General features: G+C 30.5%; 1 protein-coding gene across 3 annotated transcripts; it reads right to left on the bottom strand.

The window, feature by feature from the left end:
• Positions 1-1817: 1817 nt before the first annotated feature.
• Positions 1818-25764, bottom strand: LOC132303282 (probable disease resistance protein At1g12290). 3 transcript variants are annotated; one of them, XM_059800491.1, is made up of 9 exons: positions 25580-25760; positions 25363-25490; positions 13584-16279; positions 11878-12216; positions 8672-9010; positions 4982-5464; positions 3261-3966; positions 3026-3127; positions 1818-2173 (listed from the first exon to the last, which is right to left on the bottom strand). In XM_059800491.1, the coding sequence occupies exons 3-8, from the start codon at positions 16251-16253 to the stop codon at positions 3033-3035; spliced, it is 4632 nt and encodes a 1543-aa protein (XP_059656474.1). In that variant the 5' UTR covers positions 16254-16279; positions 25363-25490; positions 25580-25760; the 3' UTR covers positions 1818-2173; positions 3026-3032. The 3 variants fall into 3 exon arrangements, with proteins under 3 accessions (XP_059656474.1, XP_059656476.1, XP_059656475.1); XM_059800493.1 differs by lacking the exon at positions 11878-12216 and having other exon boundaries at positions 25580-25764; XM_059800492.1 differs by lacking the exon at positions 8672-9010 and having other exon boundaries at positions 25580-25761.
• Positions 25765-26111: the final 347 nt, after the last annotated feature.

Here is a 26111-nt window from a genome sequence, read left to right as displayed (position 1 = left end):
TTTGGCAACATTGCTTTCTTTGTGTCGGCAAAAACTACAAAGAAGATTGTGCTAAGGCTGCAATGCCAGGGGTGCAAGCATGTATCACAGCACCCAATCAAGGTTAGCTTCTCAACTTCCATTTGCTCTTTTGTTTTCGATTCCTTGAGTGTTGCTTTCTTGTTCTTTATGGACATGTGATTTTTGCCCTTCTATTGCAGAGGTGCAAGCATTTTGAGATTGGTGGAGATAAGAAGGGGAAGGGGACTTATCTTTTCTAAGTGGCAGTTTTATGGAGTATCATCCTGGTCTTATTGTTGTGCTATGTTTCTTGACCTAAGGTTTAACTTTCAATTTGAATGCTTCTGTTTTTATGCTTGTTTTTACCTTTTGAAATGAATAGATATACCTTGCATACTTGAAGGGCAATGTAGCTTGGATTAAGCTATCGCGATTATGAACATAAAAATGGATTTTAAATATCAGTATTTAGCAGGCAGGTTCTATAAAACTCCCGATAAATCTAATTGGTTTGTGTTGCATTGTCTATTCGGCTTTCTTATTTGTTGTCATAGGCTTTTGTGTACTGAACCTTGCTACCCTATCAGTGCCATGATAATACCTTCATTTGTATATTTGTGCTTATATATATACATATTTATATTGATTACTGTAGTATGTTTGTTTTTGCTTTAATTTATTTTTTTGGGTAAATTGTTTTTGATTTTATAGAACTACTCTTATAATTTGAGTAATAGGGAACATGAATAAATGATGAAGAAGTCTTACATAATTATGGGTGGTACCCTCTATGCACAAATGCATTGATAAGGGGGCAAGAGTTTCCTTCACCAAGATGATGCTTAACATGTGAATTCAAATCTGGTGAAAAAGAATATATGAAGAGCGGATGTGAGTTATTTGTCATGAAAAAAAAGGCATTTTTTCCTTGAACAAAATAATTTTTAACTTTTTATTTTAATTATATATATATATATATATATATATATATATATCCGGACATACGGAAATGATCTCTTGCTCAACGGTGAGCAAGAAATTTGTCCACATAGATGGATATGTATTTGCATCTGAGTGCTTCCTTTTAGGAAAATTGTTTCAAATATTTCTATTATCCCTTTCTAGGATGGTTTCTCTCTCCCTCCCTGCCTATTAAAATACTATCCATGCACATTTTCTAATATAGATTACTTAAAGTTGTACATTTAAAATTATATGAGTGAATTATCCTGACCTCCTCACGTTTCCATCCTCAGACGAAAACCTTTTGAAAAACCAGTCTTCCCGGTTAAAATTACTGAAATAACCGTGCAAATGTTTGTAATGACTTGTACTCCCATCACTAAAGCGTTGCTGATAGTTGGAAATTCTTTAAAGTCCTTGCACATCCTTAGGTGACCTAACACTTAAAAACTCAATGTTAGATGGATATTCCAAAACAAATTAATTGACCTCTTTCCATAGTCGTCGGTTAGATTTTTCTCCGGTTGAAAAATCTGAGGGCGACGGATAACATACATCCATCATTTTCAGTTAGTGGAGTCTTATTTTTGACTTGTTTGGTGTCTTCGAATTGACGCTTGGAGAGGGTGTTTCGTGTGATCCCACGCACTTGATTTTTGGAGGGTGGCACCCTTCTGTGTTTGTTGTGCGTTTGGCAAAAGCGAAAAAAAAGATCCTTGGATGGGGGGAAGCGGAACAGGTTTTGTTGGACACTTTCTAATATATTTTTACTTAAAAAAAAAAAAAAAGAAAAAAGAAGAAGAAGAAGAAGCATGCATCCACACAAAACACTAGAAATGGTTCAGCTGATCATGTAACACAAACATATTTCAACCATAACTCCATACCAAAATAAATAAATAAAATACAGTTCAACCATAGCTAAACAATCTTCAGCAAAACACACCAACGGTATTCACACTCGAGCAGAAAAAGAATATGGGAGAAAACAAACAATAAATCATATATGAAACTTCCAATTTTGGTGTCCCCAAATAAATTGCATGTCAGCATTTGGTGCCCCTTGAATTGAAGGCCATTATGTTTTCTTGGCAGTAGCAAGAGAGAACCCAAAGGATTGGATCCGCCACCTTTTTACTTCAGTCACTTGGATGGTAACTGTAGTAAAATTACTTCCACTTCCAAATACTAGCCTGTCCAAAAATGATCACTGAAAAAAAAAAAAAAAATCAATCAGATTCACCAAATATGTTAATCTAACACATATATGTTTACTCACCAATCTAGTGTGGATGTGAATACGTATGATTCATGCATTCCCTGTATGTTATTTTTTTTTAAATAGTAGTTGATTAATCCAGCAACTAATTAGACACTGACTTTTTAAATTCAAACTAAAAATATATTACAAACTCAAAATTTAGACACCAAATTTGCCAACCTAAATCCTACTGTCCTAATAAGGTGGTAAATAATATAGTAGAAACTAGAAAAAATGTGGTTATCCATGTGGTCATTTTTTTCATAATATATGAAGTTTTTTTTATTTTTTTATTTTTTTTATTTTTTTTTCATAACATATAAAGTTTGACACAAAGAAATGGTCAAAACGTGATTCAGGTAGTAAAAATGACGTTGAAGGAATCCACCTCTTTCTGTTCGTTTAATTCAGAATTTTAAACCTCAGTTCCATCCACAACCATGTGAAAAACACTAGGGGAAAAAAACAAGAAAAAAAGGAAACCTCTTAAAATGTAGTTAAATCTAAGTGACCAAAATGTCGTCTTCTTCTTCTTATTATTTTTTTTCGTTAAATAGGTGATCAAATTTCTAGCACAATCTAAGGATTTTTTTTATTTTTATTTATTTTCCCCTTCTTTGGTAAAGATTTGACAGCACACATTATCTTGTACTTTGATTCATATTCGAAAAGGTTAAAAAAGTTAAGTTGAATGAAGATTTGACAGCACACATTATCAATTTGAAATTTAAAAAATAGCAGATTCCCCACCTTTCCAAACCTGTGAGATGCAGAAAAATAAAAATTAAAAGATAGAATTACCTTAATTTTACTCATTTGCCAAAATATCTTCTTCATCATGGTTTCCAGACTCTTTTTCTTTGCCAATACTTGTTTCTTCATCATCCTTATACATCGCAATCCCTGAATTAAACACAAGTGGATAAAACTTCATAATATTTATAATAAAAAAAATAGTTTGTCACTACTATGTAGGAAAAAGAATATATATATATATAATCTCTTATCAAAGTTTCATGTCATTTCCATATTTTACCCTTCCTTTCTTGAGCACGCTGCTGCACATAATTATTGAGGTCACTCACTTCTATATCTTCATAATATAATTTTATCACCGGTGTACTTATCTGTCCAGATGTGAATGTCTGCATTTTGTCACATCCTTTCAGCGTAACATTTTGTAGGGATGGCAATTTAAAAGCATTATTTGCCCAACAAAAACTTGTGAGGTTTGGTAGATCGTAAAGGTGCATAGACTGTAACTTGGGAAACACAATTTCATCCATGGCACCATCCTCTTCACCTTGATCTTCATTTTTAATTATTTCTTCAATCGCATTACACCAACTAACACTCAGTTGTTCAATATTTGTGAGATTTCTTGCGATTGAGAGTGAGAATAAACATTTCAGGCTGTTGCAAGATTCAACTGTTAAAGATGTTAGGTTGTGGTAGGGGTCCAACTTTGTTATTTCAGGGGCTCCTCTTTTGATGTCTTCAAGTCCTTCAAGGTTGAAGACAACTTGTAATGAATCACAAAATCCCACATTGAGTTCTTCAACAACTTCAAACCCCTGTAGCAGCAAGGTAGAAATATCTTCAAGCACGCTGCAGTTTTTCAGCTGCAGCTTTCTAACTTTGCTAAATGAGGCTGCTGGGACATGGCCATACAAAATATCTTCAAAGATGATGCTTCCATCCATATGCGAGAGTGTCAAATCCTCCAAGACAGGAAAAGCAACCTACACAGATTATATAGTAGTGTTTGAAGCAGGTAAAATTTGATGAAAAAAAAGCAACGTACAGACAAATCAATTAAAGAAAACTTATTTTGTTATTAAATTTTCAGTTAAAAGGAGTTTCAAGTGTGATGGATGGGTTGCTGGACATGCATCCCACATGAAGCTGCTATTTGAGACAATAATGGCAAGGTAAGGTAATTTTGGATCAAAAGTTTAATACCATTGGATATATCGCAGATCACTATAATTCTTCTTAAACTATAATATTAGAAATGGTCAAATTTCAAAAGTAGTAGTATGTTAGGGGTGCATAAAATTTAATTTATTCTTAACCTTTTCGAATATAAATCATATAATATCATAATATGATATTATATTTTAAAATCATATAATATCATAATATATATTACTTAACAATTTTTTTTTTTCTTCTCAATATTGGACTTTCTTATTAAAATAAAATTCAGGTGAATTTAACAAAAAAAACACTCAATAATATTCAAAGGATAAATATTGTCACACCTGCACTTAACATTCTCCTTTTAAAAATTTTCTTTTAATTTTTTAAATCGTGGGTTCATTCATAAATTTTTTAAATCGTGGGTTCATTCAAAAACTATGCGTCAATGCAGATATGCAATGACTTCTTTCTAATACGTAAGGCCTATTTATATATATAATACTAGTAATGGTCAAATTTCAAAAGTAGTATGTTAGGGGTGCATAAAATTTAATTTATTCTTAACCTTTTCTAATATGAATCATATCATATCATAATATATAGTAATATCATAATATTATATATATATATATATATATATATATATATATATATAATTCTTTTTCCTTTATGGAAAGATTTGACCAAAAAAAAGTGCTTTGCTTTGCCAACTTCTGAAGCTAGGAATAACAAACTAACGTTGCATTGTGTTCTTCATTGTCAATTTTTAAATTTTAACTACTAAATAATAGGCATTTCTAAAACAAAACATGTTCAATTTAGGATATGGCGTACCTTTTCCGAGGATGATTGTGAGGGGGCAGTGACTCGGCAAGGAAACGTTTCCAATTTGGGACAAAAAAATATTTCCATACGTTTTAAGGATGGCAATTCATAAATGCGACTCCTCCGGTAAAAAATCCTCAGCCGTCGCAAAAACCTGAAGTATATAGATTTCAATTGAGGGAACACAAGATTGTCCTCCGAGTCTTTTTCTATATCTGTATCTCTTGCAACCATTCCTTCCTTGGCATTTGACCCTCCTTCAACCTTAAATACCTCTTCCAAGGAGCGACACCACCATATACTAAGTTCTTCTAGGTTGTGGAAACTTCCAAGCAATTTTGATGGAGCAACACTTAACAGTTCATTACAATCATACACTTTCAACACCCTTAGTTTACAAACAGCATCTGTTGGAACCGTGCCGTCCCATATCTCCTTCACATTGTTTTTACATCTTTTATACTCGAAGCTCTCCAAACAAGGGAACTTGACCTGCAAAACATCAATCTTCTAACCTTATTAATAAAAGAATAAAGAAAAAAGGGAAAGCAAGAGAAAACTCTCTATTAACATTCAAGTCTTCATTTCTCTATGACCACTTCATCAATACGAATATAGTATTACCATTTCATGCAAATACAAGCATGTTTGTATTTAAATGGGTCTCACATACCACATACCAATATTTAATTAGTTGGTAAACAGTTTATTCAATTTTGTAGATTACTTAATGTTGTCTCCATATATAAAATTGTTTGAATCTCTCCAGGAAAAAAATAATAAATAAATAAAATAAAATAAGAAAGAATCAAATTTACCATTATGAAGTCATTCATTAATCAAAATAATTGTTGTTTAACAAATAATCTTTAATTAGAATCTCACTTGTGAATCTGTGATGAATCCTATCAAGAATAAACAAATCCAATGGAAAGATTTGTACCTCCAAAAAACGCATCAAATAGTCAACTTGGGCCGGAGGAGAGATCCAACGAGACCCGAAGAATGGATTTGGGTCCACACTAGCAACTGGGCTAGAAAAAGCACTACACCCCACTATCAGTCATCTATGGAGACTGTATTTTTGGAAAAGTCAAGAAGTTGATGTGTTGTGCAATTTGGTCTCTTTGGGGTTGCGGTTGATATGTAAAGCGCACTTTTATCAATAGCAGCTACTTTTCACAATTAAATTAGTTTTAATTTATTTTGTAACAATTGTTTTTTAAATATTTTTATTGCTAATTTTACAATAATAATCTTTAATAATAGAATATTACCATACTTGATAATAGTAACTTAATTAAAGAATGAGTGTAATTATCTTTATAAAAAATAAAAAAAAGGACATAATTGACTTAGTTTGGTATCATTAAAAATGTTCTTAATAGTTTCCAAACGCAACTAAACGCAGTTTTTTATAATAAAAGCGTGCTTTTAAAGGGCTAAACGGGCTTGGAATTAAAAGCGCCTTTTTAAAGGGTGAGCTAAATGGGCTCGAAATTTAACCGCACCAATCTATATATATATATATATATATATATATGAAAATTATGTCGAACTTGACTTAATCACATGGTCTTCTTCCTTCAAAATGGAGCAACTGAAATTTCATAAACTCTTATCGTAGTGTATCTGCGCTCATTTGAAGGAATCCTAGTAATAACCAAAAGCAAGAAAACAAAATATACACCATGAATCTAGCAAAATGAACAGAAAGATGTAAATGCAAAGACAAGAAGTGCCATGGGCTTCGTTATTGGGCTTCTGTTACTAAGAAGACCTTTAAATTCTTTAATTCAACAATTAATTAATGTGTTTAATTTTTCATTCAAGTTTCTAATTCTAAGTTGAATTTGTATGCAACAAAAATCAATATTAAATGATTTAATTCAAAATAGTCCTGCAAGTAACTAAGTAAATGAAAATAATAGACACCAAGAAAATTTAATTCACATTGCCACTTTTGTCACGTGCTCTTTTTCTACTAATAAGCAACTAATTATTTTTTAAAATAGTAACTAAAATTTAATTCTTTAAATTAATCAAACTGATATATTTATTAATAATCAATGAATATAGTAGAAACTAGAAAATTTAGCAATATAGAGGGGCCCATTTAATTTTTGAATAATATTATTCTCTTTTTATTTTTAAGGAAAAAAATCATATAACCACCTCCCTCTATTATCATTTTTGTCTAAAAAAAACTCTCACTAAAATTAAACACCTCTCTCAACTAAAAAAAAAATGCTATCAAATTCTTACATACCCGGCCCAACCTTATGATTTAATATTAAATTAAAACTTATATTTATTATTGTGAAATTACAAAAATAACTCCACCCACCTCGCATCTTGTTCTATCAGCTATATATATATATAAAATGTCAAATTAGAGATTATCCGGCGACTTGGCTCGGCGTCGTCCCAACTTCTCCTTGGAAACCATGATTCGATTAATGTTCTTTTTCGGCGACATCTCCTGCCAAATTCCGGCTGCCGCAGAAGGGGTCGGTTTTGAAGCAATTGACGGGCAGGAGGGTGGGGGCGCCACCATCACCACCGCCGCAGCCGCCAACTCAGAGCACATTGCAGTATCGCAAATTGCATCACAACAACAATTGAAACCCAAATTGCAGACATCATCACTTTTTATTCTTCTTTTGTTCGAAGTGAATCGCAATAGCAGGAATTCCGTCCCAACAACAACATCGTCAATCTTGCTTCTCTTCTCATTGCATCAACGAAGCAGGCAGTTCCTTTTTTTTTACTCACAAATCGCAACTAAAATTCACATCGCAACTTCAATTTCACAATCATATCCTCGTCTCTTCCTCGCATTGCATCGACTCTTCTCAGTTTCCATAACAGTACCCATTTGATTTGGCAATTTCTTCTACACTCTTCTTCTTCCAAAGTGACTAGCACAAATAATTTGGACTTTTTTTTTTTTTTTTGGCTTTGTGGCTCCGAAAATCCCAGATTCATACTAGGGCTAAACACAAAACCCAAAATTGATTCCCCAATCAACTACCTCCATCTCCGTCACCGACTACGTCGCCATGGACAACGACCTCCACTAGGACAGGACGCCGTGGGTCTGCGATGTTGGATTTTGGGTTTGTTCTGCCATGGCCAGAACCTATGGGAAAGGCGGGTGGACGTTGACGGTAATGATAATGTTAATTACCGCCTGCATATTTTGTCAAATTCTCTTCGTTACCGATGGACAACTAAGCCTATCTTGAAGCACTGTAACACCAGCACTAGGTGACTAGCATGGACGAATAAAACTGATCGTCTTCTTTTTAATTTTTGTTTTGTTCCACCATAATTGTGTGGTTGAATTTTTCCTAAACAAGTTGAATGCTTTATTAACCTAAGTGAATGGATTTGATTCTAATTGTATGGGTGAATTTTTCGACCTCACCATCGCGGTTATGTTATTGGGCTTCTGTTACAGAAGACTAAGAAGCCATTCGAAATCTTTAATTTAATAATTGCTTGAATTTCCCCATTTTTTCCTTTCTTTTCTTTAGAATTAAAGCTTTACGGGCTGAATGGCTTGAATTCCTTGTTCCTAGCATGAATTCTTAATATTAAGAAATGAAGTTATGCATACTGCATATTTGCTAATTTGGAGTTTATATATATATATATATATATATATATATAGATCACTATATAAAAAGTGCGTACCGTGTAATTGAAGAGTGCTTGGGGAATAATGTCATTCTCGACTGTTGCTTTTTTAGACTCATAGAAACTTTTGAGTTTTGACAACCCTCCAAGTTGCATAATCTTTAAGTGAGGGAACACAATAATCTCATCACTTGTTATCTCTCCTCCTCCTTCTCCTTTTTGACCTGCAATTACCACATTTACCAGTTTCTCACATTCAAGTATCTTTATGTTCCTTAGCTGGTGGAAGGATGATTCTTCTTCTGCTTTCGAATCTAGGAATAATAGGTTGTTCCATATTGCTGTAATGTTTTTCAATCCTCTTACCTTCAGTACTTCCAAAGCAGGGAATGAAACCTGCAAAATTCATTATTTCAAAGCATTATTACTAAATTTTGCAAACAAGCTTCTTTAATTCCCCTTCACTATTTTTGACTACAATCACTTGGTGAGCATCAAACAACTCTAATTTATCTTATTCTTCCATCATATGTGAGTTTTAATAATATCATTATTGTACTTGATACGGGTTAAGTTTAGGTTAAGTTTAGAGAAAATTTGGACTCGTCAATTTATAAACCACAAAAGGCTCGCTTATACTTGCTCTATTTTGGAAGCTTTTCTATGTACTCTTGATGGACCAACACCTAACACACAGTCTGCTCTTGATTTAAAGGTTAAAAACCAAAATCTTTGGAGCCATATAATATTGCCAAAATGATAATATTGGTCCTTCTTATTAAAAAAGTTGCACATATAATAATAATAATAATAATAATAATGCAACATGTTGAATTATCCATTCATTTAAAATTAGCATATAATTAAATAGTTAAAAAATTACAAAAAAAATAAATTAAGATTTCCTCAAAGCTAAATATAATGGGTAAAACAAATTGAGAAAATATTACCATCTAAAAGGAGCCGCATGCAAAAATAGCTAATTTTACTGAGTGGACATAAGCCTGATAATAGTGTGCTTCATGATCTAAGAGGAGCTTCATGCAAATAGTTAATATTATCAGCCTTAAGACCAAGTACTTGGGATCAAATTTTATTTATTTATTTATTTATTACTCCATATTTCATTTAGCATTAATTGCAAAACAGTTCTTGACGAATTTATATACGCGTATGTATATTCTTCTACAATATAAAAGTGTGGTCTACATTTTTATAAGTTATTGAGACAATGTCTCTTGAACCAATTATAATTGTTGCTCTAGGAGGACTTATTAATCCAATGCTTCCTAACTATCAAAATATATATATATATAGATGAAAATTATGTCTATAACTTGACTTAATCACATGGTTTTCTTCCTTCAAAATGGAGCAACTGAAATTTCATAAACTCTTTACGTAGTGTATGTGCGCATATTTGAAGGAATCCTAGTGATATCCAAAAGCAAGAAAACAAAATATAAAGAGCTATATTTAAACACAGTGAATCTAGCAAAATGAACAACCTGGGCATGAAGGCAGCAAATCAAAACGAACAAAAAAAACCAAAGCCCAAGAGGCAAAATGAAACCCTGCAGAAAGATGTAAATGCAAAGGCAAGAAGTGCGGGCTGAACAATTAAGAATGAGAGGTTGTAGCAAGAATCTGAGAGTTCCCAGATTTTGGTTGTGGACCCAGCTGTTGGAAAATGGGTCTATGCGGAAGCTTTTAAAAATCGTTTATGGTCCTATATTCGGCTATTAAAAATTTTATTCATTTCTATAAATGGTTTAGGGTTATGGGCTTTCTTGGGCTTCTGTTACTAAGAAGACCTTTAAATTCTTTAATTTAACAATTAATTAATACGTTTAATTTTTCATTCAAGTTTTCAATTCCAAGTTGAATTTGTATGCAATAAAGATTAATATTAAATGATTTAATTTAAAATAGTCCTGTAAGTAAGTGAAAAGAATAGACACGGAGAAAATTTAATTCACATTGCCACTTTTGTCATTTGTCTACTAGTAAAACGATACATGCTTTTAGGTGAGTAAAATTTAATTTAAAAATTAATATTCAACGAAGTAAGAAAATAATTATTTTTTGAAATAGTAATTAAAATTTAATTCTTTAAATTAATCACACTGATATATTTATTAATAACCAATGAATATAAATTGTCACAATATATTTTCAAACTCCTAAAATAATATCAAAATCAAGACTATTTTTTATTTCAATTCACTAATTTTTATTTTCGTAATGAATAATATTCAACAAATAAATGAAACTCTTTTTAAAAAATAAAATAATAAAGAGGTTATTTGAGTTTCATAGAAACTCTTCTAAGAAAATATAAAACTCATAATAAACAGGTAATTTGAGTCTTTTGTTTAAGATTTATTGAAAAATTTATTTTGTGATTGACCAACTTATATATTTGTCATATATATGTGTATATGTATATCTACCATAAATGTGGCCTAAATTTTTATAAATACTTCTTCTCCTTTTTTCTTAGATTAAAAAAAAAAAAAAAAGTACTCACAAAGAAATCTGTTTTGATGGTTTTAGTTCATTAAAAGAATTCTCCAACATAACTTCACTAAACACGAAACCCAAAATTGATTCCCCAATCAACTACCTCCATCTCCGTCACCGACTACGGCGCCATGGACAACGACCTCCACTACGACAGGACGCCGTGGGTCTGCGATCTTGGATTTTGGGTTCGTTCTGCCATGGCCAGAACCACATATGTAATAGTGATGATGTGTCTTCACCAATTGAGAAAATATTATCATATAAGAGGAGCTTCACAAAAATAGCTAATATTATCAGCCTTAAAGCCCATGTACTTGGGGTCAAATTTTATTCTAAGAATGTGGATTTCTATAAATTGTTTAGGGCTATGGGTTTTGTTATTGGGCTTCTGTTCCACAAGACTTAGAAGCCCTTTAAATTCTCTAGTTTAATAATTGCTTGAGTTTCCCCAAATTTTTCCTTTCTTTTCTTTAGAATTAAAGCTTTATGGGCTGAACAGCTTGAATTCCAAGTTCCTAGCATGAATTCTAAATATTAAGAATTGAAGTTATGTATACTGCATATTTGTTAATTTGGAGTTAATATATGTGTGTGTATATATATAGTGCGTACCATGTAATTGAAAAAAACATATATATTTATATATATAGTGTGTACCATGTAATTGAAAAAAAATATATATATTTATAGTGCGGACCATGTAATTGAAAATATATATATATATATATAGTGCGTACCGTGTAATTGAAGAGTGCTTCGGAAATATTGTCATTCTCGACTGCTGCCTTTTTGGACCCATAGAAACTTTTGAGTTTTGACAAACATTCAAGTTCCATATTCTTTAAATGAGGGAACACAATAATTTCATCACTTGTTATCTCTTCTTCTCCTTCTCTTGTTTGACATGCAATTATCACATTTACCAGTTGCTCACATTCAAGTATCTTTATGTTCCTTAGCTGGTGAAAGGATGATTCTTCTGCTGCTTCCGAACCTAGGAATAATTGGTTGTTCCATATTGCTGTAATGTTTTTCAATCCTCCTACCTCCAGTGCCTCCAAAGCAGGGAATGAAACCTGCAAAATTCGTTATTTCAAAACTTTATTACTAAATTTTGCAAACAAACTTATTTAATTCCCCTTCACTATTTTTGACTGCAATCACTTCAAAATGCAAGGGATATATTTTCTGGGTTGGTGAGCATCAAACAACTCTTATTTATTTTATTCTTCCATCATAGGTGTGTTTTAATAATATCATTGTGGTACTTGATACAGGTTAAGTTTATGTTAAAGAGGGAGAAAATATGGACTCATCAATTTATAAACCACAAAAGGCTCGCTTACACTTACTCTATTTTGGAAGCTTTTCTATGTACTCTTGATGGACCAACACTTAACACACAGTCTGCTCTTTTTTTAAAGGCTAAAAACCTAAATCTTTGGAGCCATATAAAAAATTATATACGTAGGAATAATATTTGCCAAAATGATAATATTGGTCCTAAAACAATATCAAAATCAAGACTATTTTTTATTACAATTCACTAATATTTATTTTTGCAATGAATAATATTCAACAAATAAATGAAACTCTTTTTAAAAAATAAAATAATAAATAGGTTATTTGAGTTTTATAGAAACTCTTATAAGAAAATATAAAACTCATAATAAACAGGTAATTTGAGTTTTATAAAAACTGTTCTAAACAACTTATAATATAAGTTGTATAGAAATTTGTGTTAGATTTCTATAGAAATTCTTTAAAAATCTTTTTTATATTAATTAATAAATTTTTTTTATGTTAATTAATAAATATTTTTGATATAAATAAATAAATACTGAAATAGTGAAACTGTACTTTTAATATTAGTATGATAATTTGTGTTAGAGTTTTATATAAACTCTTTTATATTAATTAATAAATATGTAATTTGAGTTTTTTATTTTATATTTTATATTAATTAAAAATAAAAATAAAAACTCATAATATATAGAGAATTTATGTTAGAGTTCTATAGAAATTCTTTTAAAACTTTTTTTAAATTAATTAATTAATTAATAATTTTTATATTAATAAATGAAATTCTAAAATACTAAAACTCTTTTTACTTCGAATAATAAAATAGTATAGATATAGATATAGATACAAATATAAATATAGATATTGATATTGATATTGACATTGATATAGATATATATATAGATAGATTGTTTAGACATTCACATGGTATTGTATTATATAAGCAATGATAGTGATTCCAAACACACCAATGGTGCCCCAAGGCCCAAACTTTTGATGCTGGAGGGTGAAAAATTCAGAGAATGAGAAGTGAGACTCCAAAGGCATATACCAGTTTTTGAAATAGGCTAATTAATTATGTACAACAAGTATACTTCCAAGTGGTATATGAATAAAATATGTTTTGAGCAACAGAGCATACCTTTTCATTAAAGAAAGCTTGTGCAAGGTCGGAAGTATTGCAATCCGTGCTTGACGTTTTCTTCCTATTGGTGCAGCATATGCTTACGAGGTTTGGTAGTCCGTACAACTCCATTTTCTTTAATTGATGAAAAGTAACATTATTCATTACTTCCTCATCATCATCTAGAATTATTTCTTCCATGATTTCGCATTCCCGTATTTGTAATTCTTGGAGTTGTAGAAGAGCTCTTGCCGTGGATACGTGGAAGAGAAATTTCATTCTACAACGTCTAATATCTAACACACTTAATCTGTTGAAAGCACCGTGACTTTGAAAATTCCATTTTGGACTGCCAAGTAGATGTTCCATGTCACTAGAGTCCTCGATTCTAAGATATTTCAAATCCAGAAACCCTTTTCCATCTCCACATTGAAGCACATTCTTTAAACCTTCCACATTCTGTAAAAAAAGTGCTTCCGCATTCTCAATCAAAATATTGAACTCCTTCCTCATACTAATATCATCAAGTTTCAACATCCGTGCTCCTAAGTCTTTTTCATCATACCCAAAACGCTTAGTCCTCCCAACTGATATTTTGAATCTGTTCAAGGACTTAAAGCAGAGCTCATTGGGCAGTAGCATGCCATCTCCTATGTGAATTTGTAAAGTGGTTAAGCAGGTCAATGAATTAAGTTCATCAATCCTTGCATTCCCTTCAACCCCCCATTCCCCAAAATTATGTGGAATGTACAGTTCCTCAATTTTGGATAGACTTTCTATGACACCTGATGGAATGATCTTGATGTTTTCACAACGGCTCAAATCCAACCACCGCAAGTTAGTCAACTGCCCTACTTCCACAGCCACCTCTTTCAGATCAGAATCAACAATGCTTAGTATCAAAAGATTTCTTAGTTCCTTGAGAAAATCTAGGTTCTGCAGTTCACAGTTATAGAGTCGCAACATCCGAAGGTTGATCAGATTTAAAGGTGATGATGACAGCCGCACGGAACACAAATCTAAAACTTCTAGCTTTTTCATCCCTTTAAAAAAATTATCTGGAACTTGAGGTTTAGGATAGGTGTTGCATTCCAATACCAAGGTGCGTAATTCTGCACATTGTAATTCACAGTGAAGCTCACAAATTTGTTTGGACCTCAATGAAATTACCCTGCAGGATTCATATTCATTTTTCTCTGGCCACTCTCGGACATCTGTTTTTGCCAGAAATCCTTTTTCTTTTGATGCAATTGAGATGGCAACATCTCGAATGATGTCGTGCATTTTAACAAAGTCGTTGCTTTTACCTTCTAATAGCAAATGAGATTTCTTCAGGTTATCAACCAACACACTTGTTCTATCTCTTGCTGTTTTCATTGGATGTGAGCTGTCCATAAGAAACCTCGTTCCCACTCCATATATCACCAAGTCATCAATTGGAATCTCAGCATCCTCTGGAAACAAAGAACAGTGCAGAAAGCATGACCTAGCATCTGTGTGCTCTAGAAACTCGTAGCTCCACTTTATGCGTGAATACAACTCCTTGGTCACTCCCTTGATGTTTTCTCCCCTGCAATTTCTCAATTGTACACGTGCATCATCCCATGTATGCTTTTGTTTCTGTTCCCTTAGTGCTGCTCCAACTACAAGTATTGCCAATGGTAAACAACCACATTCTCTACACACTTCTTCTGCAACAGAATAAACTTCATGAGAAGGTTCAATAAAATCTCCAACTGTTTTCCTAAATAGGTACCATGCTTCACGTTCCTGTAGAAGCCCAATTGGGATGTTTTCTTGAACCCCCATCCGACTGAACACATCTTCTTCCCTAGAGGTTAGCAAAACTTTGATATGATTATCGCTAGATGGGATTCCTATTTCCTCCAGGTTAATTTTGTCATTCCAAATGTCATCAATTATTACAAGAATTTTTTTCCCATTTTTCAGTCTGTTGCACAGCTCCCCCTTTCTCCCAACTTCAGTATTTTTTTTGAATGAAAGTTCTAAACAGTCTGCAAGCTCTTCTTGAATTCTTTTCAAATCTGGATTTTGGGAGAAGACTGCCTTGGCAACCTCATCAAAAAGCTTCTCTGTTTTAGCATGTTTGGCAATTTCTTCTGCCATTCTCGTCTTCCCACTACCTCCCATGCCATGTATTCCTATTTTGTAAATCATATCATTTTTCAACGCCTGTATGATCTGTTTACGAACGGATTCTCTGGATTCAAACTGCTCAAATTTTGTGGTACCACCTGTGTACCAAATATCACCCAAAGGAGCAGGGCGTCCAACAGTATCAAACTTGCTGGCTTGCTCTATTAGCCCCAAAACATCAGACAACAACTTTTTACCTTCCTTACCAAGCCGATACCTTGAACCAACATCAAAACATGACTTGATATTTTCATTGTTTGCCAATAATCTGTTCAGATCTTCCTCCTTTTTATTCACCTCCGAAAGCCAATTCAAAACATCTTTCTCAATGACTTCTCCATTCTTCTTGGCTGTTTCGACTTTTCCTTCAATCCTCTCCTTCACGCCTCTAAGATTCTGGACTTGAGCATAGAGATCCTCGATATTTTTCTTGTAGTGAACCACATAACCAATTCGGCGGCCCATGGATGCCAAAAAGCGCTCTGTAAGTACCTCTACCATCTTTCCCACCACAGTATTAATGACTTCCATTTTCAACTCCCTAGCTGTTTTTTTACCTAAATATAAAGCAAATGACATAAAATTAAATACGTACGAAGATCAACACCTATTAATATTGAAGAAACTAAAAGAGATATATAGTTGGGGACGTGACTCTAAGAAGATTAATGATTTGTTTAGACAGAGCTAGTAAGGGGTCTCAAATTCCAACAATACACCAAAAGATGGATCAGAAAGACAGAGAAAACTAAATGCAGCACATGCATACGTCATCTGGGATATATATAACGATGTGGTTGGATTATCGCAGATGGTGTATGCATGTGCTGCATTATATATATATATATATATATATATATATATATATTTGTCTTTCCAAATAAATTTTGACAAGGTTACCCAAATGCAATAATTATATAAATTTAATAAAATAATAGGTTTTAATAAAGTTACCCAATTGCTTTAACTCTCTCCAAGTACACAAACTTAATAAAACTAGAAAAAGACACATGTGATACGTGGTAAACTAAAAAATTTAAAGGAAACAAAATAACTTTTTTTTATTATTAATAATTAATTAGTAATTTGTTTCGAGTCATTAAAATTTTAAATATTTAGAGAAATCAATTTATTATCCTCTTACACATTTAGAATCCCATTAGAAAGATTAATAAAAATTTACTCTTTTATCCTATTTTTTAATAATAATAATAATAATAATAATAATAATAACTCCAAATTATATAAAACAACTCTTTAAAAAAAAAAAAAAAAAAAACTCTTTATAATAATAATAATAATAATAATAATAATAATAAAACTCCAAATTACACAAGGCAACTATTTTAAAAATATAATTAAAACTATTTTGTAAAAAATAAATATTGAACTAAAAACTCTTATTTTTTAATAATAACAATATTAACTCCAAATTACATAAGGCAACCTTTTATAAAAATAATAAAAACTCTTTATAGAAACAAATAATAAAAAAAAAACTTCTTAAAAAATAAATAAATATAGGATAGAAACTCAAAATTGGATTAAATTCTTTTTATTTATAATAATAGTACAGAATATATATATATATAGATATAGAATATAGTAGGATTAAACCTCAAAATTATATAGAAATTCAAAATTGGATACAAATTTTTGTACTTTTAGTAATAATATTGATATAGATGATATGATATATCTTTCAATCACAAATAAATGTAATATAATAATATTATAATTCTTCCAACACTAAAAAAAAAGGTAATACAATAATGTTACAAGTCTGTCCAACACTAAAAAAAGATTAAATAATAATAATATTATAACTCTTTTAAATATTAAAATACATTATAAATCCTTTTTCAAATATTGTGCTAACCAACGAAGTAGTGGTGTTGGTCAGTCCAATCAATAAAATTTTAATTATTTTCTTCAATTTTATGTTATCATTTATGTTTCATAAATCTAATAAAAATAGTAAAGGTAGTTTTTAAAAATCATATGCCTGTAAAGTCAACATTTGAATTTAATCGGTAAGTTAACAAATGTTCATAAAACACCATAGTATACATTCGATGCCTAAACAATAATCTAAATAAAAATAATTTTTATATTAATTAAAACTAAAAAATCTGAAATCAATATTTCTCTTTAAAATTTTCAATCCTAACGATATGCTTGTACAAAAACAAAATAAACAATAAATAATTTTTTTTGAATTAAAAAACATTATAAATCCTTACTCAAATTTCCTAATAAATGAAATATTAGCAATGAGTACAACATTAGGCTGATGAATGAAGCAACATTTTTTATCAATCCAATTAATCAAATTTTGATTATTTTTTTAATTTTAGTTCATGATAACAAGTGCAAAAAACACCCCTAAAGTATACTCTGCGTAGCACTTTTACTTACTATTTGAAAAAGTATGTAAAAAACACCCATAACTTTTCACATTGTGCAAAAATAGCCCTCTGACATAAATTAGTGTTATATTACTTGTTTTGCTCTTACTCTTCAAAAAATACCCAATGATGTATATATGCTACTAATTTCATAGTATAGAGGTTTTATGTGCATATTACCTTATATATATATATATATATATATATATATATATATATATATTTCTTTTTTGGAACTTTTTATATATATATATATATATCTCTAAACTTTCTTTTTTTTTTTTTTTTTTTTTTGAATATTTGAAAATTATTTGAATTTTTTGAGATTTTAGTTTATTCTTTTTGACTAATTTTTTTTCTTTATTTTATTTTTTTCATAGCAACACTGTTAAAAAAAAAAAAAAAAAAAAATGTGTGCATTGGTTTTTGGAGTTTTGAGCAGATTTGTTTTCTTTACTTTACATTTTTTTTTTGTTTTTTTTTTTCTATTTTTCTATTTAATTTTCTTTTATACTTCTATTTTTTATTATTTTCTATTTTTATCTTTACTTGTCCATTACCGACATCCTCCAATAGTATCATTTTTTATCATTTTACAAAATTATTTATTTTTATATATTTTGCAAAATGCTTCGTAAGGGTAATTTAGTCAACTTATGACTTAAATTTATCAGAGGGACCTATTTGCACCAAATTAAAATTTTAGGAGTATTTTTTTGCACGCGAAGGATGTGATATGTACTGTAAGTATAAAGAGTGTTTTATACACTTGACCCTACTATATTACTAACAACATAGTATATTAGTATACTCATGGCATGCATATTAATTGAAAGTAAACTTTGAGATCATTATTTTTTAAAAAAAAATTCAATCATAATAGTACACTTGTAAAAAAGAAAAAAATAGACCATTAGTAAATTTTTCTAAATGAAAAGAAATTATAAATTCTTAAAAAAAAAATTCTAAAAAAAATTAAATATTGGGAATGGCGATAAGATAATATACTGAAGTAATGGTGCTGATCGGTTCAATTAATAAAATTTAAATTATTTATTTCAATTTTACATCATCATTTATGTTTCATAAATCTAATAAAAAATAGTAAAGATGGTTTTGAAAAATCATATCCCTATAAACTGAACATTGAATTTCATCCCTAAGTTAATTTTATGTTCATAAAATACCATAGTACTAGTATAAATTAGTACGCAATACATATGTAATAACATAAATAAAAATAAGTGACTTATTTATTATTATTAATTGAAAATAAAACTTTGAGATCATTATTTCTCTTTAAAATTCTCAATCCTAATAGTATCTTTGCACAAAAAAACAAAAAACAAAAAAAATCAGTAAATGTTTCTCAATTAAAACATATTATAAATCCTTACCAAATTTTCTGAAAAATGAAATATTGGCCATTGTGCTTACGAATGAAGAAATTGTGTTAATCAGTTCAATTAATAAAATTTTGACTTTTAAAAAAATTTTACATCATCATTTATCTTTCATAAATCTAATAAAAAATAGAAAACATTGTTTTAAAAAAAATCTTATCCATCTAAACTGAACATTTAATTCCATCACTAAAATAGAAAATGTTTATAAAATACCATAGGATAAACTACTACACTCAACAAATATATAATACATAAGTAAAAATAAATTTTTATTTTTTATATTTATTTGAAACTAAATTTTGAGATCATTAATTCTCTTTCAAAATTTTCAATCCTAATAGTACCCTAGTACAAAAACAACATAGATAATTATTAAAACTTTATGAATTAAAAGACAATACAAATCCTTACTCAAATTTTTTGAAAAATAAAATATTGGCGATGACTGTAAGACGATGACTTTAAGACAATATTTTGGCAAATGAAGTAATTGTGCTGATCAGTACAATTATACAATTTTGACTATTTTTTCAATTTTACGTCATCATTTATGTTTCATAAATCTAATAAAAGCTAATAATGATCATTCAAAAAAAATAATACCCTATAAACTAACAGAAAATTTTCATCAAACACCATAGTATATTACTATACTCTAACGCATATGTAATAACCTAAAAAAATAAAAATAAAATTATTTAATTAATTAAAAGTAAACTCTGAAATCATTGTTCTTTTTTAAAATTCAATCCTAATGGTACACTTGCACAAAAATAAATTTTTTTTTTTTTTTTTTCCTAGTTGGCAATCACACACATTACCTCCACTGAAGTTTGGTGCACAAAAACAAAATTAACAATTAATAATTTTTTCTTAACTAAAAGACATTATAAATCCTTACTCAAAATATATAACTTTTTGAAAAATGAAATATTGGCAATGATGATGGAATATAATATACTGCTAATGAATAAAGTAATGGTGTTGATCGGTCAAATTAAATAAAATTTTGATTATTTTTTTCAATTTTATGTCATCAACTCATCATTTATGTTTCAAAAATCTAATAAAATATGGTAAAGATAGTTTTTATGAAATCTTATCCTTATAACCTGAGCATTTAGTTTCATCACTAAGTTAAAAAAAAAAAAAATTAAAAATAAACAATTTCAGAAAACAACATAGTATAGTGCTATACTCAACACATACATAATAATAAATCCCTTTATCATAAGCAGTGTTAAAAAAAATCATTAAAATTTCCATAAAAAATTTTAACAGAAGTTATAACATGTGCATAAAATAAAAATATACCCTAGCATAAGTAATTAGGTTGAACAAATAAATACACTATTCCTTAAATATGATTTGTTCTTTTGTTACTATTTATCAAAACTAAAGTGAAAAATCATATTTTGGTTCTTAAATAAGTGTCCTAATTGAATTATTTTAAATTAGAAAAATACATAATTTATAATTTCTTGTAAGATTAAAAATAATTATTATTTTTATAAATAAGATTCCTGAAAAATGAACAATAGGCTATGAATGTCGGAATTCAAGGTGCTGACCAAGGAATCAATGGTGCTGATGTGTCGAAATCATCAATTTATGATTTTTTTTTTTTCTATTTTTTTTTTCCAAAAATTTCAAATTTTTTATTTTTCCACTAAAAAAATTGATTTTCTTGCTAAAACTATAAATAATTTTTTTTTTTAAAAAATTGAATACTCGGTGATATATTTCGTTCATAAAAATTGGTGGCTAAAGAACAAATGGTGTTAATCAATCCAATTAATCAATTTATGATTTTTTTCTTCATATTCTGTCATGATTAATGTGTCATAAATATAATAAAAAATAGTGATGGTGGTTTTATAATTATATCACTATAAATTAGACATTGAATTTGATCTCTAATTATAAAATGATCATAAAATAAAAATAACATAGTATAAAACGGGCCTTCTTCGTGTTGACCTATGGAGTGGATGACAAAGTCACAAAACTGCATGTCTACTTTATACAAGGATTAAACTAATATGGTGCTGTCATTATAACCCTAATAAATTATACAACGAGTTTGGGTTTTCATTTGTTTAATTGGAGAGTGGGAAAATAAACAACACATGAAAGAGGGAAATATAATTAAACAAAATATTTTAAATAGTCTATTTTCTTTTTCAACAAACAATCAAAACTAATATATAATTAAAGAGAAATAGTGATTTTCAAAAGTTTAGTTTCAAGTAATAATAAATATCAAAAACATATTTATTTAGGGTATTTTGGATGCGTTGAAAATTGAAGTTATCATTAGGAGTGTATTTTCATTTTTTGCACGTTTTCAAATTCAACATTCAATTGTTAGAGAGATGATTTTTAAAAGGAGAAAAATCAAGCAACTTTCCTCTATTATTATTTTCATTCAAAAATTCTCACTAAAATTAAAAATTCCCTAAACTAAAAAAATGTTAAATTAAAGAAATATTATCAAGTTACTGCATATCCGTTACGGACCGTTTATTAGGATGTGAAATGGCAAAAATTAATCTTATAATTTAATATTAAATTAAAACTGATATTTATTATTATAAAATTAAGAAAATACCTTTTATAAGTTGGTCTTCTTCTCCGACGACATCTCCGGCCAAATTTCGTCTACCGTCGAAAACCTCCCCTATCTCGAAACCTTAATCTTCCGCAAACTCCCCCACTCTCTCTACACGCGCACACACACACACACATATATATATTTATGTATGTATCTCTCTTTATATAAAACATATAATGCATTTGTTCTTTCAAATCGATAGGTCGTTTAGTAATGGACTCGTTCTTGCTCTCATAGTTGCGGTGATTTTAAATTTTTAGGGTTTTGTGCATTCGTCATTTGGATATCAAAATTAGATTGTGAGATACACTTTTCCTATTGTTTTACTCTACTCCCTTTCTTTTTTTTTTTTCTTTTTTTTTTCGACGATTAAGCGACTTGTTCAGCGCGGTCTTCTGCTTTGATGTCCTTAATTAATGAGTTCTAATTTGATCATCTTCTACTTCTAGGGTTTATTCAATGTGTATTGAGTTATGATTTGAAGTCTCGAAAGCTACTAAATACGCCTGGGAAACGCATTTGTTCTGTTTATATACATAAAACATCAAAATATGTGTGTGGTTTTGGGTGAGATGATGCTTGTAGCAATCCCTTGTTCGCTGGCCCTTTTTTTTTCCCCCTCCTGTACTTTCCCTTTTCTCCTTTCTGGTGATGGTTCCAGTGAGGTTTGAGAGTTTGCGGAAGATTAAGGTTTCGAGATGGGGAGGTAGCCGACGGTAGCCGGAATTTGGCCAGAGATGTCGCCGAAGAAAACCAACTTATAAAGGGTATTTTCATAATTTCACAATAATAAATATCAGTTTTAAATTATAAGATTAATTTTATCATTTCATAACCTAATAAACGGGTCAGTCACGGGTCGATTACGGATATGTGGTAACTTTATAGCCATTTCTTTAGTTTAGTGAGTTTTTAATTTTAGTGGGAGTTTTCTGAACGAAAATAATAATAGAGGAGGGTTATTTGATTTTTCTCCTAAAAAAGTGTTTTAAAAATTGCATTGTTTATGTTTAATTACAATTATGAAGCGTAATTCATGACTTAACATTAAAAAAAAATTTGATAAATTGATTAATTGGACTGATCAGCATTAAAATTTCATTTATCAACACTTCCAATTCTGACATTCATCACTAGGTATTCATTTTTCAGAATCAGTTATGTATTTCTAATATCTTGTAAATATCAAAACATAAAATAAAATTCACTTTGGATATGGTTCAGCGGTTTACTCATTTGGATATGGTTCAGCGGTTTACTCACTAGACTTTGGAGCTTAGTAAGTTCAAGGTCTGGGGTTCAAGCCCCGCTAGATGTTCTTTGTGGCTAGTCTCCACTGTCACAACAGTAACTTACCCGACCCGAGTGGGGAGGTGCTCTTCCTAATCCTCAGGAATTAGTCGGGTTATTGAGGGGCCTTAAAGGTCCGTGTCATCCCAAACACCCGGGTTAACTAAAAAAAAAAAACGTGTCTATATTTGTTTTTTATATAACCAATAAAGTAGTACTAATGTACGTTATGATTCTTCGTAGGCCATTATTAAAAACTTATCAAATACTGCATCATTTGTTACTTTTTTGTAATCACATAACCCCTTATGTTTGACTTAACTGCAAGTAAATATGAGATTTGTCATTTTGTTGCAAATACTCTCTCAAATTTGATTTTCTTTTGCAAAGACGTCCCCTCCATGCAAAAATTGGTACTTTTTGTCAAAAAATTTAGTTGAAATGATCAAAATACCCTTTAACAAGGTAAAAAGACACTATTACCCTTAATGTGTCATCAAATTAAAAAAAAAAAAAATCCTTTGTTTTAAGGTACAAAATTGCCCTTTTATCTCCCCCTCTCATTTTCTCTCTCACTCACCTATCTAAGAACTTCAGTTATTAATGTGTGTGTATATATATATATATATATAGATATAGATATATAAATTGCTGGGATATTTACAGTCAGTCTTGAGCCTCAATTCTGGAAGCGGCAGACATCGAATTGAAGCAGGGTTTGCTTAGATGGCCGATAAGATGACTGAAGTGGTGGATTCGGGTTGTTTGAACGAGAAGATTGGTTTTTAGATCTTTTTCTCTGAAAATTGTTTGTTGCATATATATATATATGTGTGTGTGTGTGTGTGTGTGTGTGTGAAACTCACCGTAATAATTGTTGGATCTAGGACACGTTGAATGGCGGTTGGATCGCTGCCAGATTCGACTGCGAGGTGAGTGAGCTCCATCACCGGTGCCAGCGGCTACCAAATTTAGCAATCCTACTTCTCCTTCTAACCCTCTCTCTCTCTCTCTCTCTCTCTCTATCCACCCAATTCGATGGTTGCCGGTGTGGCGGTGATGGGAGTGGTGGCCGGTGAAGGTGGCAAAAAGAGATGGCGTGGCTCTGGGTTGGCGGGACAGAAGATGAGAAAAAAAAGAAAGCCATGGCCTTTGTCGCTTTGGGTTATATACATGTATATGTATATATAAATATATATGTGCTTTTAGATGTGGCTGTGATGGGGAATTATGGCCGGTGATGCTTGGGGGAGGAGGTGGGGGTATGGGTCTGGATTAGGGTGGAGGAGAGGTGGAACAGAGAAGAGAGGAAAGGAAAAAAAATTTAAAATTAAAATTAAAATGGGCAAATATGTAATTTAACGTAGTTAGATATTTTAGGATTTTTTAACAATATAATAACAAGGGCGGATAAGTAAATTCACATCAAAATTTGACTAAAGAGGGTCTTTGTAACAAAATGACAGACCTCATACTTACTTACAATTATGCCAAACCTCATTGGAGGTCATTGTAATTTGCCCCTTGTTTTTTTTCCTTACCGCAGTGGAATTGCTCCCCGAGAAGGATGTTGTTTCTGATACTGCTATGGAATGAATGTATTTCATATCGACTTTTTGATCCAAATTAAATTCATCCTTTCTTGCTTTAATTTGAGAGAGATACATACATATACACACATACATATATATATATATATATTAGTGTTATGTTCCGAAGGATTCGATTGACAATCATTTGTCTTTTATGCTTATATTTTTCTCCAAAATAAGATTGCGACTCGATCAAACTCCTCCCGTTATCTTTGAGAAAGATGTTCCAATCAATATTATAAAAGAAATGCGAACTGGAGATAAAAGCTATATACAACTAATAGTAGTAATTAGTAAGAAACTAAAAGGGAAGGATAGTTAGTGACGTACCTCTAAGAAGCGAAGCTTATAAATTTGTTGAAACAGAGATGCAACCAGGTCTGGTTTTAAACACACAACGCAGCAGATGAAGATGGAATATGGTATGGAAAATGATGATGAAATCAGGCTGTGCTGGTCTATTATAAAACAAATAGCAGAAGTAGAGATCAAAGCTATATACAACTAATAGTAGTGAAGAAACTAAAAGGTATAGTTAGTGAGGTACCTCTAAGAAGAGAAGCTTATAAATTTGTAGAAACAGAGATGCAACCGGAGATGGATCACAAACACACACAAAACTCAACGCAGCAGATGAAGATGGAATATGCTATGGAAAATGATCATAAAATATGGCTGTGAAGGAAGATTGCTTCAAGCTAGGGACTACTTTTTTCTGGCTGTGAAGGAAGTTTGCTTCTACCTAGGAACTACTTTTCTAGGAACTACTTTTTTTAAAGTGCTTTCTATTCTTCTCTTCTAGCTAGGGACTACTTTTTTTAAAGTACTTTTTTTCTGGCTGCGAAGGAAGATTGCTTCTAGCTAGGGAGTACTTTTGCTTTTTTAAAGTGCTTTCTCTACTACCAGCTCTTCTCTTCTTAAACGATAAATCCAGCACAATGTACATTTTTATGACCTCATAACCTTCTCACGGTTTATCAATAAGGAACTTATTGTCAAATATTTTACTTATTAAATATTAAAATTTAGTTTTTTTTATAAATTATTAAAAAATTAGTTTCAAAATACTTTAGACTGTA

This window comes from Cornus florida, unplaced genomic scaffold (genome assembly GCF_030987335.1).
Source record: "Cornus florida cultivar Cherokee Brave unplaced genomic scaffold, ASM3098733v1 CherokeeBrave_3.0.0_Hap2_Chr04, whole genome shotgun sequence".
In the NCBI taxonomy this organism is placed as follows: Eukaryota; Viridiplantae; Streptophyta; class Magnoliopsida; order Cornales; family Cornaceae; genus Cornus; species Cornus florida.
Note: the sequence above shows the minus strand (reverse complement) of the source record. Positions and strands in the feature narration are given on the sequence as shown.